This window comes from Dermacentor silvarum, chromosome 6 (assembly GCF_013339745.2).
Source record: "Dermacentor silvarum isolate Dsil-2018 chromosome 6, BIME_Dsil_1.4, whole genome shotgun sequence".
Taxonomy (NCBI): Eukaryota; Metazoa; Arthropoda; class Arachnida; order Ixodida; family Ixodidae; genus Dermacentor; species Dermacentor silvarum.
In genome coordinates this window covers 29,406,023-29,421,230 of record NC_051159.1, presented here as the reverse complement: position 1 = coordinate 29,421,230, position 15,208 = coordinate 29,406,023, and the positions used below count along the sequence as shown (strand labels likewise).

The 15,208-nt window shown below is 43.6% G+C and overlaps 1 protein-coding gene across 1 annotated transcript; it reads right to left on the bottom strand.

Annotated features, from left to right (window-relative positions):
• Positions 1-4,291: 4,291 nt before the first annotated feature.
• Positions 4,292-14,915, bottom strand: LOC119456596 (GATA zinc finger domain-containing protein 1-like). The gene is made up of 3 exons (XM_049668975.1): positions 14,853-14,915; positions 12,742-12,922; positions 4,292-4,488 (listed from the first exon to the last, which is right to left on the bottom strand). The coding sequence occupies exons 1-3, from the start codon at positions 14,913-14,915 to the stop codon at positions 4,292-4,294; spliced, it is 441 nt and encodes a 146-aa protein (XP_049524932.1).
• Positions 14,916-15,208: the final 293 nt, after the last annotated feature.

Here is a 15,208-nt window from a genome sequence, read left to right as displayed (position 1 = left end):
TTGGTTCGAATTAACTAGATTCAACCGTAAATTGAATGCAAACGTTCTAGCCGCATTCCTCGACTGTCGCATACACGTGGCGGCTTGCTGCACATGTTTTGCATTTGTGCGGGCCTTGAAAATTGTTGCTTTGGTTATAGTGCGGCACCGCTTATAGTGCGGATATTCGCGACTCCGGCGACTTACGTTATAAGCTGTCTACACTGTACTTGTTTCTGTGAACCAGTTTCGGTTCTGGTACCCAAGAGGTGCATACATCATGACGTCATGACCATAGGCTGGCAGAATAAGCGGATACTCACTCACACACGTTCACAGTCGCTTCTATTCACACTTGCAGGCACTTACTCACGTACATACTCACGCCCACTCACACTCACTGAATCAGTCCCGTTCATACTCGCATAAAGTCAAACTCACTATCACTCATTCGTACTCACATTAACCGGAACTCACTCACATTCATGCTTTGCCGCTCCCTAACGCTCTATCTCATGACTGTGAAGTGAGAGCGGAGCAAGTGTGAGTAAGTGCACTTGCAAACGAGTATGCCGACCTATGATCACCACACAATGGCTTGCTCCATTTTCGCAATTGTGAAGCTGTCACACATGAGTGCAGATAGAAGAAATACGTGCAGCACTCGCACTTTTTACGAACGAAATCATTATAGTACCTTACTTCTACCCAACATCGGCAAATTTCATTCCATGTCATAACGTCACTATGACGCCAGGCTGCCCCCCCCCCCCCCCCCCAAATTATCTTTCCAGTCTTCACACTTGCAAAGTGTCATCTTTTTACATGTGAGAAACACCTGGCAGAATTTCTAGATTCCAAAATACTCCTTTAACTCTTCCTCACCAAATGACCTCCGTGCATGCAACAACAAAAATTACATTGAAGATATTGACAGAAAGTAGGTGGGATATCCCTTTCCCATCAGGTTTGGCACTATAAAGAAGGCCTTTACAGGAGGTACAAGCCACAGTATCTGCAACTTACACAACTAAAAGGTGGTGCACTGGTGGCTATCCAGCACGACGGACATCAAGATGATTGTGCCACTGCCCCAAGGTGCACACTCTGGAGAAGAATGGCATGAGCATTGTGCACAACTGTAAGCACAGTAGCATCCCTGCTGAGCTGCTATGCGTATGCGCTGGTCTGAGCAAAACATGTAGCAACCGTCAAGCTAACGTTATCTAACATTTCACTGGGCAATGACTAATGTCGACGGTTTTTCATCAGTACCATGTCGTGCACCATCGAGGTGCGATGCCTGAAACACCAATGGCATTGCTCTTCATCATGCCAGCTTTGTGAGACGCCTGGCAGCTGCCACAGAGCTGTTTCTTCTGCCCAGCAGAAGTTGCCTTTGTGCCGCGTCCCGCCAGCATGTCACACTGGCGTATAGTTGGAACACTATCCGAGGAGTTCAACCACAATGCTAAAGCTTGCTGTCCCTGTCAATGCTTTGCTCATAGGGTGAAACTGGTAAACTTTTTTTTACAGGGTGCAGGCTTTACAGAAGGCAGGCTTATGGCTGTTCACTGAGGCCTCGAACTGCACTCAAGACTGTTATGTAAAGCACAACTTATTCCTCAAATCTTGGGAACTTGCACTGTTTACATCAAAACGCGTTCCGGTTTGGTTGGTAGTGGCGAGTTCTTTCCAAGGACACATACATTTTTTGTCTACTTCCACTCAGCCACACGGCTACTATATTCTGTCCATGCAATCACCTAGAGCTTGAAGGCTGCAGCATATGCGGTCAGCTGCCTCCTCATTGTCACCAGTGGAACGAGCCAGAAGGCACAATGCAACAGGGCCGTAATGTTGTAGCGATGCGTTGCTTTATTCTATACTAGTCTCATCATCTACCGCTCTCGGCCGGCTGACCAAGATGCGAAAAGCGCGAAAAGGCATTAGCATCGGAAAGGCATCGCTACAAAATACCGGCCCAGAACAACGCGCTGCCGCACAGCTGGTACCGTTGAGGCGCATTGGATCTATGCTTCGTGTCCCGGCGGCGTACAGTGATGATGATGATGCTGCTAAAGTCAACAAATGGTAACTAGTGCCATCTAATACCAGCTTGCAGAATTTAGCCAGCATACACGTGACGCTTTGTGAAATTTTTTCTACCAAAATTTTGTGTTAAAAAGTGGGAGATGCGGCCCTTATGTGAAGACAGGCCTAACAAGGGTAAACATGGTAAACAAACAATTGTGTTTTGCATTTCGTGGCCAAATGGAAAGAGCAATTCTACAGCAGTCCAATTGCAGATGTGCCTTTGTTGCATTCCCTGGGGGAAACAGCGGGAGACTCCGACAAGAGGTTGGCTAGCAGCAAAGAAAACCAGTGGAAGGTAAAAAAAGAGATTAAAAAAAAGTATTGCTTCTCTTTCAATTTTTCCATTTTTTCCCTGCTTTTGAGGAGCACTCGGAAAAAAATTAACTGGGCTGGAGTGACAAAAATATGGGGATACAGTGACTGCTGGAGAGCTGGTGCTTGTGGAATTGTACTTTTTGCACACTTCAGATGCTGGAATAATGCGATGAGCATTTTGAATGCAGAGCTCACATGACGCATCCTTTTACGTGAGTGCAAATGGTAGTTGTGTGCAGTTTTCTTCCCGACTCACTCGACTTATGACAATTTTTTTTTTCTTGCACTGCCTTAGCAACCAAACCAAAATCTGTCTTCGTCCACGTAATTCCATATGTCCCACATAACTTGAAATGCCATTGATAGGCAATTTGCTGGCACTTCTTTCTGCGCCTGAAAATTCAATAACTGCCCATTTCACAGAGGCCAATAATTAAGGCGCTATTTCAAGAACACGCTGGTGTGTGAAAGTTACGGATATGTGTGCTGATGTGCAGCTTTGTTTCTCACTGGTATTTTTTTCCTCCAGTGACTTTACCAGTATTATGCAACAATCAATGCAATGTCCCTACTAATGTCACTGCAACTAAGCTTGTTATGAATCCCTACTTGTTGCTGGGCTAGTTGGTTTATACAGTTAAACCTGCTTATAATGAACCTCCATATAACGAATTCCTGGATATAACAAAGTTTTTCTATTCCCCGCTGTTACTCCACAGAAGCACATGTATTTGAGACCTCTACGTAATGAAGTGGCAGCGGGAGACCCCCTCGAAATAACGAATTTTCCCCGCCGACAACCTAGAGATTTAGCCCCAAATTTTGTCATTTTTGCGCAAGCAGCAACTGGAAGCACCTTCTCTGCCACGACGGAATGCGAAGCGGCGGCGTTGCGCTTGGCGCGCTCGAATTCACGGCAACTCCGAGGCAAGAGCAAACCATGTGTGTGTGCGTGCGAGCGTGCGCGAGACGAGCCTGCATCACTCGACCCGGCGATTTTGCTGCCACGGGCGTGACCTTTCCCCCTCCCGATAAAACAAGTCCAAAAATTGCCTGCGCGTTAGAATCGAGTACGACCCTAAATTTGCACTACCATATCGCCATCGACATTTCAATATGGCCGCCTCCTATGCATTTCCGAGCCTAGCTCCCGTAGCTTCGACCATGTGCTGAGTATGTGTGCTTAGGTTAATTTAGTTAAACAGCGAATGTTTACAAGTTTATACGGTCGATAAAACTACTATCCTTACTTCGTATAGCTGTCTGCTAATTTGCTGTCGCAATCGATGCTTCACCTTTCGGGCGAAACTGGGACTTTTTTGGTCATCGCAACTTTAGTGTATTGGGAGTAAGTCTTGAGCGACAGTTATATTTCTGTATGAAACCATGAGGTGCGTGGTACTGTAAAGGATTTATTTCCCCTCTCTTTTGGTCACGAAAAACGGGTGCGCGTTAGAATCGAGTAAATATGGTAAGTGTTTCTTTTTAGAATTTTCGTGCCGAACCTGCATACAACGAAATCCTCTTTATAACAAAGTTTTTCGGGAATTCTGTCAATTTCGTTATGTCCAGGTTTAACTGTACTACTTGTTATGGTGTAAAAGGTCAAGAAATTATATTTTTTTCTTCTCATTACTTCATGTCATTTCGCACTATATTACACCCTAACAGGCTCGTTATGTTGCAACTCCCCTGTGGCATTCTCATTCAATGCAATTATGCCTACACACAAAAGAACATCTAAGACACAAATTTGATACAAACACTCAAGCATAATGTCATTCACTTAAGCACAGGGCACAGGAAAAAAAAAAAAAACATGAAACACTGTTCAGTCAGATCTAACTTCTTGCTGATGTCTCCAGGAACACAGCCAAACGCACCAGTCACAAACGTTCACCTACACTGTTCCGAACACTTCCTCCTGGGTGGGAATAGGCCTGATCTGAGGGCCAATCCTAGTCCATATGAAACCACATTCAGGACCCGGAGGCTTTTGCACAGGGTATGGCGACTTGCGGGCCTTGTAGTACTCGGAAGGAGCATGGCAAACAAACTCCATGTACTCCAGCTTCCGAGGAATGTCCTCCTCCGGCCCTGAAAAAATACATGGGTTCATTTACAAATGTTCTACTAAAACTTGACGTCTTTTTCACTTCATTGCCATGCTGTGCACATTCAATGTTAATTTTTGATGGCATCATTGCTGATTCGTACATTTAAATTTATTAGTGTACACTTGCAAGCAGTACTAGCAATGTTTTCCTCATTTTCATTGCAGTGCTATTTTTGGTTGCCAAGATGTGTTGTGCATTTTGTGTCTGCTTAATGCATATCTTTTCTTCTGCATTCAAGCATGACCTTTACTTCTGTAGCATTCTTATCCCTATATTTATAAGTGTATTTTATGCATTCTTAGCTTACTTAATTGGATAATGCATGTGTTAACTTTAGGCATGCAATCTACTACTTGACACGCTCAAATGCAAGCGCATGCTTGAGCGCATTTTCCCCCATTATAAGATTGTCAATGGTCATATCAATGCTGAACGCTGATTTGCTTTGCGAGTCTTTCAGCCAGAGCTACATGTCACACTCGCCTGTTGAATATCGAAGTGTTCATGCTTTTCTTAAATTGCTTTAAATTTTCTTTTTCTGCCATTTACAGATGAACTTTGGAATCGCTAAGATGGCTCATTGCGGCAATTGCCATGTGATGAAATTGTGCGAAGTGCCTAAACCTTGTTCATTGTTAACTTTTCTGCATGTTCTTGTGAATTTTCTAATATAGACTGTTTCATTAGGTAATCACATTATGCATTGACCACATTCATTGTTGACTTCATTGTTTTGTTAATTTTCTATGCGAGGAAAATGTTCAATGATGTTCAATATTATTTCGTTGTTCTGGCTAAAGTTGTCCTATGCTGCACCTGCCCCTGCAATGCACCAGTAGACTGGGATAGCAGTATATATGAATTTTAAAGATACCGCATAGTTTCTATGTATACATTTCCTGTATTGCCCTACTTACTCCTTTTTCACATATAAGTAAATTCACACAATGCTTGTTACTGCAATTCATTCACACACTGTGGACATGGTTACATCGGCCAAATGCACTGGTGTATTAACAACAGAACTGGAGGACATGTGCACTTGGTATTAAAGGGTTCAGTTGGCTGCCTATATGGCCAAACAGTGCAAGTAATATTAATGTGAGCCCCCTGCATAAACTTGGGTTCATGCCAGGCGCAATGAGAACACAAGTTTGTTGAAGGATCTGCAATAGTTGAAGTATTAGAAGATAGCCGATATTCTCATTGACATTAAGAGAACAAAAAATGGAGCTGGGCAGGCCATGTAATGCGTAGGATGGATAACCGGTGGACCATTAGAGTTACAGAATGGGTGTCAAGAGAAGGGAAGCGCAGTCGAGGACGGCAGAAAACTAGGTGGGGTGATGAAGTTAGGAAATTTGCAGGAGCAAGCTGGAATCGGCTAGCGCAAGACAGGGGTAACTGGAGATCACAGAGAGAGGGCTTTGTCCTGCAGTGGACATAAATATAGGCTGATGATGATGAAGTACTAGGGGCAGCTGTGTCAGCATGTCTATCCCATTGCTGCTCCACAATGAAGTCGGTTACTTATCTAGCACATGATACCACACCTATTGCAAAAATATTGTTACATTGTTACGGCACAACCAAGAGTGCCAAAGTCAGAAGAAGACGGTTTGACGTGTTGAGGTGAAATTGGTCTTGTTTGTACATCGTTGCATTTCTTGTAAATATTGTAAATACTGTACTGGAGATTATCAGTGCTGGCACGGTGAAGTGTGAAAGAGGAAGTCGACTAATTAGTAGTGCACGCTCGATTGGTTTCCAGCTGAGACTGCTCCGTCTTCCTGTACTTCGGACAGACGCCTTGTGAACTTACAAGAACCTCCCGTGACATTTCGTGGAGGTATGCGACTTCCGCAACGTAACAAATTGCTGAGAGGTGCATAGTACCCACGAGAGACAACAATGGAGCTCCGCAGTGGCCGTCGCCTCAGATTGGACAACATGATAGACGAAACAGAACCCGAAATGGCACGGCCCACATCAACGCCTACAACTCCGATGGTTGTCCTGGCTCAGCCGCGAGATCCAGGAAAGTTCTGCGGCCCCGACCACCTCGACATGTCAAATTGTCTTCCGACTTTGACACCACTCTTGGTTGTGCTGTAACAATATTAATCGTTCTGGTTTGTTTTTCTATGCTTTTATTGCATTCTCTATACCAGGCGTCCTTTTTTAATGTGAAAAAACTTCAAATATTAGCAGATAGCAGATAGCACAATTCTACTCATTGTACTGGACTATTCGATGGGTGCACACGCATGAAAAATCCACCTTTGAAAACATAAAAGTACTACGTATTTGATGTGAAAGAATATCAACATTAGGACATATGCTACTCATGGTTTCAGTTTTAGTGCGCTCATTTCAGTGTCATCGACAAGACAAGCAAGAAACACTTAGTACAATCTATTGCTTCTTATGTTTTCATGCCGTGCGGCAATGCTACCGTTACTTTTGAAAGTAGCCTGTGTGATGCAGGCTTTTTAGAAGCTCGATCAGCAGTGAAACAACATGGCTGGTGCTTCTACGCCTGTCGTTCTAGAAATAAATTGAAGACTTAATTTGCTGTGGGGTAGAGAGTTGCACTCCCTACCAGCAGGTTTTGAAACCTGTGCATGCGAGAAGTATTAGAACCCAAGGGCCTGGCCACCCTAGTGCCTAACCTTTTGGAACTGCCAGTTAGGGAGCACGAGATCACATGCTCGGGTATCTGCATTTCTTTTTAATCCCCCTGCAAACATTAACAGACATATGTTCACTTGGAGGCAATGCACTGCCAGTTAATTCAGGCGAGCACACTTGTCTCCTTTAGGTGTGACCTAAGTGTTGAATGAGTGTGGCAAAAGTGACTAGTGTTACATCAAAACTGTAGCCATTTAGAAGCGTACTGTGCCTAGTGCACTACGACACTCAGGGGTGACAAGCAGGCAAAATGCCCCACACTGCTCCTGTTTACTGCCCACCAGTTTGGTGGACCGCATATCTCTGAAGCGCGAGTTGGCGAGTGAAATCGTCTTTTTCCCCCATGACCTGATGCATTCCTTTACCACATGGGGAAATATAAAGAAAGATAGATATGAAGCAGAAGTTGAGAAATCTTTTGTACAGTGCTGTTGACGAAAATAGGGCAAAAAATTGGCCTTGGGGAAGTGACACCAGCTTTTATTAAATTCTGTGGTTTTACGGGCCACAACCACAATATGAGGCCCGCTGTAGTGGGGGACTCCAGATTAATTTTGACCACCTGTGGTTTTTTAACGTGCACCCAATGCACAGTCCACAGGCATTTTTTCATTTTGCACCCATCAAAATGTGGCCACCCTGGCCGAGATTTGATCCCGCCCACGTGCATAGCAGCGCAACACCAAAACCACCACGGCGGGCGGGGAAGTGCCATCACACTATGGACCATGCAGCTTTGCGTTGATGCAATGGCACCATCTTGGTACTGTTGTAACAAGCAACGATGAGAGAGATAGGAACTTCAGACAGCTGCAGCGCCATATTTCGCAGTGCAAAAATAAAAGTACGAGAAGCGAGTGAAAAAATAAAATAACTAGCACCTCAATTAAATACTGCTGCCATGTACGCATAGGAAGTGCTCCTGTGGACTGATGCAGATTTTAAACTTTGGTGAGTGTTTCGTCCGCATTTTCACTGCTATGAGTTGTGCAGTTCCTTGCTCTTGTGATGTTCGGCGATCGCAGTAGGCTGAATCACTGACTTGTCCTGTTGCCTTCTTTTCTCCATGTGAATTGTGCGCCGTAAGGATTTCCCTTGTAAAAGGAAAAGTCCGTATCTCGTCGTCGACCCCGAGTCACAATAGTGGATGGCAGCTATGGGATTGGCGAACCAGTATTTCAACAGCGAATGGCAAGCTGCGAGATACGAGGCCCGAAGACGCCTGCGACACCGCACGATGGCAGCTACGATACCGACCGGCGCAAACCACTATGGCTGGGTGAGTGCCAGATGTTTGCTTTTCATGTCGCCAGACCTCTGGGTACAAGAAAGCCAGCAAGCAGCCACGTGGAGAACACTTTTGCTTTGCCCTAGCATGCAGGAGCCACGGGCAGATGTTAGGAGAGTGTTTTGTTTTTTGGCACTCTGGATTAATTTTGACCAACTTCAACGTGCCCACAATGCAACAGAGAACGAGTGTTTTTACATTTCACCCCCATCGAAATGCGGCCGCCGCGGCTGGGATTTGACCCTGCGACCTTGTCCTTAGCAGCGCAACACCATAGCCGCTGATCCACCACAGCAAGTGGTAGTCAGTAGTCAGCCACTAGAAGCTGCACAAGAGTACGTATGTCTAGACCAATTAATTACAGTGGACCCAGATTGCGAGAAGGAAGGAAAGGAATGAAAAAGAATAAAAATGGGTCAGAGTGCATATGGCAGAAGCTTCCAAGTCATGACTGAGAGCTTGCAGTTATCCAGAAAAGTAAAGTGTACAATCACTGCACTGTACAAAAGATGCAAGCACAATTGCATTGTACTCGCATTGTACACGGAGTATGGTACCTTTCTCGTGTGACACAAATGTATGTTGAAGTCCACTTTTTACTGACTTAAGTGATAAATGGCTGTTTATGCTAGGTGTAGCTAAACTTATTGAAAGCGGCAACAAGAGCAGGAGGAGTGGCGGCAACTTTTTGGCATCACTACGAGATTATCTTTTTTTCGCTGATCACCACCGGTCAGCACACTCCTTTATCTGAACTAAACACCCTGGAATTGACATTTTCTTGCTCTAATTAAATGGGCAAAAATTTGAGTTTGAAGATTTTCAGCCACTAATAGCATTTGTTGACATATGACTAAAAGAAACATCAAGATGAAAAAAAAAAAGGAGGTTGATAATATAGCTTGAGCTCGTTTACAGTACAACCACAACTTGCTTGTTTTATTCTTAAGGCTGCTCATGGCAGCGACAGTCGAACGGCTTTATTTACAGTAAAAATTCAGCTTAGGTGTTTTACAGCAACCTCTACCACGTCGAGCTGTTGCACTGATTCTCAAGAATAAGCACAGCAGAATAGTTGAATAGATTAACAAGTAGTTGCTTAGTATACATTCATGAATTCCGACAAATTTCAAATTCAAATTTGAATTTCAAATTTGTTTTCAAATTTCCCGTAACCAGCATGAAACACTCGGCATGAAAAAAACAGCTAGCGATTTATTAGAAACAATGACAGCACTCAGCACATAGTCACACATCTACAGGCATGCATTGTAAAAAAATAATGGTCTGCTTCGTGCTGTTAGCAAACATGCTTATTGCTATAAAAGTATTCGCTTTGGTTTTTTAGTGGATTAATGTAGGCTTATTAGATGTAGCCTCATTCACTGTCTTCTTTCGCCGTTTGACTTCCACGTTAGAAAGTGGGCTTTATGCTTGTAATAAATAAAAGCGGCCGTAGCTCTGCGAGCTTTGTGGACAGCTGAATATGTATTTAGGTTTAGTCAAGCGCATAGGTTGGCAAACTCACTCCTGAGTCGACTCACTTAGACTGAGACCGACCCACAAATCTGAGAGCGAGTGAGCCCAGCTAAGTAAAATTTTGGCGAGTCCAAGTCCAAGTGAGGCTGGCCGAGTACAATTTTGGTGAGTCTGAGTGAGCCCTGAGCAAAAAAATATATGTGAGGGAGTGTGAGCGAGCTCCGTTTACTTTGCCGACCTATGGTAAAGTGCCTAAAGGCAAAGCAGTGTGGCACGCTTTGACAATAGGAATGGCACTTGACAACCAGTGTTGTAAACTAAGCTCATGAGTCAAGCGGGTGAATTATTTGAAATTGTAGAAAATGGAAGGTATGAGAAGGATGGTAGCCTTCACAGCGTGAGGGTGGGCAGATAACCTTTTGATAGGCGAGGACAAGGGTGAGGGGTGAAGTTTTTCAACATGAAGGTGAGGGAGGAAAACAAAAAATTAGGGCATTTGCCCACCTCTGCTTGCCAACGAAAGCGAGTGCATGGGATAACCATTGCATGTTTCCGGCCACCATCTTTGCAAAATACCATATGGTGTCCCCTTCTTCCAAACTTCGTTTGTAGGCATACAACAGTCTCTTTTTGTAGCTTCGAGCGACCCATCGCAAGACTAGTTTTGGATTTACATGGCGGGCTCAAAAATGCCATGTGACAGTGTGCTGACCCCCTGGCTGCAGATGCATTTACACAGACAGCAGCTAGATACAGATGAGAGAGAAAAAAAAAAGGGAGGGGGGTGGGCGTAGCACAAACTTGCCATGGGCTTCCCAATTTGAGAACTCTTTGCCGATGACCGCGTGGAGTGGTGCCTAGTGACGTGATGCGCATTCGCAGCACAGATTGGCCTTATAACCAGCTGACGATAACCCATAGAAGGCATTTGCCATAAAGATGAAAAAAAAAAAAAAAAACCTCCTGTTTTCTAGAAGAAACCAGGAAAGCAATACTTTCTAAACAAAGAAAGATTGACATCAAGCACAGTATGGCCCACTATTAAACTGAAAACCCCATTGGTATTTAGGACAACTTCACTATTTCTTCAGCTTCAGAGGAAAAAAAAGCACTTAATTCTATTTGACAGATATTCCATCGATGAATATTTTTCAGACTTTCATATACAAACTGAGTTGTTATCAGTGCAGGCATTCTAATTTGGTGCTCCCAATAAGAGTAGAGCGTACTATGCATCTCGATTCATAGGTGCCTAAATTACTGATACCGTATTTATTCGATTATCAGGTGGTCACGGTTATAAGGCAAGGGTGCAGTTGGGGGACCCAAGAAAAAAAATTAAGTATGCACACTAATATAAGGGGATATAGAGTAGCCAAAGGGTTATTCCAATTTGGCAAGGACTGCCCGAAATACTGAATCACTAACACAGCCAAAACACAAGATGCCGATCATTGAAAGAGGGAAACAGAGCTTCAACACAGAGTCTAGATTATATAAAAAAAAAGTCACCTCTCGCCTTATACGCGAATTTTGCCCTTAGATGTGGCTTCACGGCAGCATGAATTTCGCCACACTATGAGGCGAAATTCGTGCTGCCGTGAAGCCACACCTAAGGGCAAAATTCGCGTATAAGGCGAGAGGTGACTTCAAGGCTACAAATTCTGGGAAAAAAACCTCACCTTATATTCGAATAAATGTGGTAGCTAGCAAGATTCTTGTTAAGCAACATGATTAGCCTTCTGCAGTCATCTGCTTGCGGTACAACGTGCTCAGTGTCGATGCAAACTGAGTGATCAGAGTTTGTCGCGAGGTTTCTTTTAGCGAGGACCATGAATCGCCCTTGTTGCATTCTGGTGCAGCAAACCTAGTGATTGCTAACATGTCAAGCGGTCACGTCATAGACGCCAACTACGGGACGGGAGGAGGGAAGGCCTTTATGGATTTGCATGTACCTGCCCTATTGCTGATAATTTTTAATTTTGAAATGTAGAAGCCTCAGCTTAACAAAATTTGTTATACTATTGAGGTTCAACTGCGTTCTCAATAAAGGCAGAGGGAAATAAAAGTGGCCTTTGAGTACAAGTTTTTTGCCACCTGTTGGTTCAACAACCATTTCATGCTTCATGGAAGCTGGTTCCTCATCAATGATTTTCATCAACTCATCAATTCCTCAACATTTCATAAATTTCTTCATTCGTGTAAATGCGCACAGACCTGCCACGATGACTTGCAGTGGCTGCCAAGCACTGGGACATGCATTCCAGCTACTGCCAGAGATTTAGCAATTAAGTTCCATGTGCGAGGAGCCCTCCATAGATGGCATAACAGGTCTGCAATATTTTTTCCTGCATGAGTTGCTACAGGAGGGGGGGCAGACCAAAACTGCGGAACAAGTATACTTGTAAGACGCAATGAGTGCATGGGGATGGGTTGCAGAGTTATCTCGGGAGTGGCTGAGTAATTGTGATGTTTTTATGCACGGCTAGCTCGGCAGAAAATTCAAGTCAGCTGGCAGCCTTTTTCGGAAGATGCAAGGAGCACCACCGAAAACATGGTTCCTAATCAAGCACAGTACTCAAACAAAGTTCTTTCAACTAATGCTACAGAGACCAAGTAAAGAAAGTGAAACCGAGTGGGGTTGCCTCTCGACCATCCCCGAACAGTTGCAACAATAAAAAATGAGCATGACACAACCGAAAGGCAGCACAAGAGCAAGAATGTTCCTACTACAAGTTGAAACGGAAGGATGCAGAAGGCAAAAGAGGCAGTCACCCAGAATATAGGTGGAAGGGTCGAAGTGGTCCGTGGGGCTCTCCGACGTAGGAAGCAGCCACGTGATGACCGCACTCTTCTCGCAGTACTGGTCCTGCAGCAGGCCTCGAATTTGAGCATAGTAGGTGTCGTCATTCTCATCCATCAGGGCCACAATGTCCCCTACCTGGTAGTAGGTGCCCTGCAAAGACAGGCTTTTGTTCACGGCACGCAATGGCAGAGAAAGCAAGCAACACTTTGGTTTTGATTCCCAGCCACAGCGGTCACACACTGATGCGCAAGGGATGCCAGAATGCTTGCACACTTAGGTTTAACCTCTCCTAGCCCGAAATTTGTTGCTGAACAAAAACATTTGAATTCCATTTAGGAATGCTTCAATGTGAAGTTAGAATATCCAAACTTATTTTCACACCATTTGCTACAACTGGAAGGAATGTGAAATGGCTGTCTAGCATGAAAGAATGCCTTCATATCGACACAGATGCACAACTGGCAGGCTAACCGTCTGACTTCTTATGGCAGTATGGAAAACAGGTCAGTATTGCAGAGATGACAACCTCAATTAATACACTTGAATACGTGCAACCTCAAAAGTTTCTTGGTGTTCATCCTGGTTTGAAACTCTGAGTAGAGCATTATTTTCTAAGTCACACGTGGCGACACGCGAACACGTTTCTTTCAAATGACTGCCTAATATGTCAATATCAGGCTTCCTATTACTTAAGCATCCCATTCGGATTTTATAGCTCAGATTTAGTATGTCACGAAATTATGGCTACAGTCTAGAACAGGTTAAGGGCCCATTAAAGAACCCCATGTCGTTCAAATGAAAATTAACACTATGTCTCATAGCTCCAGTGTTCCTGTCGGACAAATCCAAGCAGCTAAATCTGTGAAAGGTTTTGCGAGTTCACTTTTCTGAAACACTAACACAGAATGATCATGTGAATTGTGTAGTGCAACAATTGTCCCAATAATGGGCATTTTGATAGAAACCATTATTTACCTGTTTTCAGAGTATGTAAAGTTATCAACTCATAAATACTCTTTGTCTCCCATTTCAATTACTGCCACTTAGTCCAGGGAATAACAATGCAGACAAACCTGCTTAGACTCCTGAAGGTAAAAAAAAAATATTTTACGCATAATTTCTAACATTGTTTGGTATAATGTTAGTGTTTCAAAAGGTACTGCGCAGTGAGTTAATTAGTCGTACTGGTACAGTTAGATTGGGAGCGCTTTTCTAATATAAAACAATGATAACTGACATGTCAAATTTAGAGCCTAATAAGTTTTAAGCATAATAAGAATGGGTGAAGTGCACGTTAAGTGAACTAGATAATGGCCTATGAAGCCTGATGGACAGACTCCTGGACGGTCCCTACATATCATCCACATATGGCTTACAACTGTGTGAAAATAACCTACCTTGTTTGTGGAACAAATGTGGTGTGTCAGGTTTGGACATCACTCAAGTAAGGATGTCAAATTTAGATCATTTCTTTATTTCCTAATGATCTGCTTCCTAGCCTGCGGATTTTTTGCTTATTGTTGTTGTATCTACTGTAAATGTGTTTCATGTTCTTCTTGTTGAGAGTCTCCTGATTTATCTTTTTTTAAAGTGCAAATGTTTTAGACGACAGATTCAGGCTTATATTTGATGCCTCCGGCCTGAATTAAACCACATATAGTTGTATTAATTTTTTTTTGTATGTACCAATGTAGATATGCAATTTTCACGTTTTCTCATTCTGCTGTGTTGTCATAGCTGTCGTACAAAGGTTCAGAATTTTTCAAGTCATTCAGAGTGGCTTTTCACTCAAACCCATCCATGTACTAGAGCAAATTGGAATATAAAGTTTGAACGATTGATTGCTCATTTCATCATGGAGTCACCTAAACAAGTGGCAGGCAGCAAAACCACTTCTACCTAAGTTACATTCATCACTCATGGTTTGCTACTTTCTCATGACCATGGAAAACAGATATTGAAAGCAGCCGTGCCAGCTTTCATAGAGGGCAGCCTTCAGTATTGCACTCGATTCATTGGCAACCTTTCATAGCAATCAATGTCACGATATGTACTAGAATATAAGGCGAGGTTCTTTTACAGAATCCTTGGCCTTGAAGATATCCCCTGCTCTGTACGCCAGGCTGATAGATTCAGCTACCATTTCAGTATGGCTGTAGGAGCACCAAATTTTCAGCGATCCATATTTTAGATGGCAGTGCAAATTGTAGGAACTTTGAGTTGGCAGGTGAAGCAGTACTGCATTTTTGCACGTATAACCCGCATCGAGAATTTGAAAAACTTAACAGTAAAGGCAGGGTGCAGGTTATAGTTGTGACCTTGAGTTGCGCAGCGAATTTCACCTTATTTATGATGTGGCTAGAGTGTGCTGCACAGCCATGAAGCCACACCATAATGCGAACTTCGCACTGCCGTGATGTCACAGCTCAAGACGAA

Excerpts from the sequence above, each read along its gene's own strand:
- LOC119456596 (XM_049668975.1), bottom strand. The coding sequence starts at position 14,915 with ATGGTAGCTGAATCTATCAGCCTGGCGTACAGAGCAGGGGATATCTTC. Across the intron at positions 12,923-14,852 it reads TCTTCAAGGCCAAGGATTCT|GGCACCTACTACCAGGTAGG; the intron begins GTAAAAGAACCT and ends CTGTCTTTGCAG. Across the intron at positions 4,489-12,741 it reads CCCTTCCACCTATATTCTGG|GGCCGGAGGAGGACATTCCT; the intron begins GTGACTGCCTCT and ends GTATTTTTTCAG.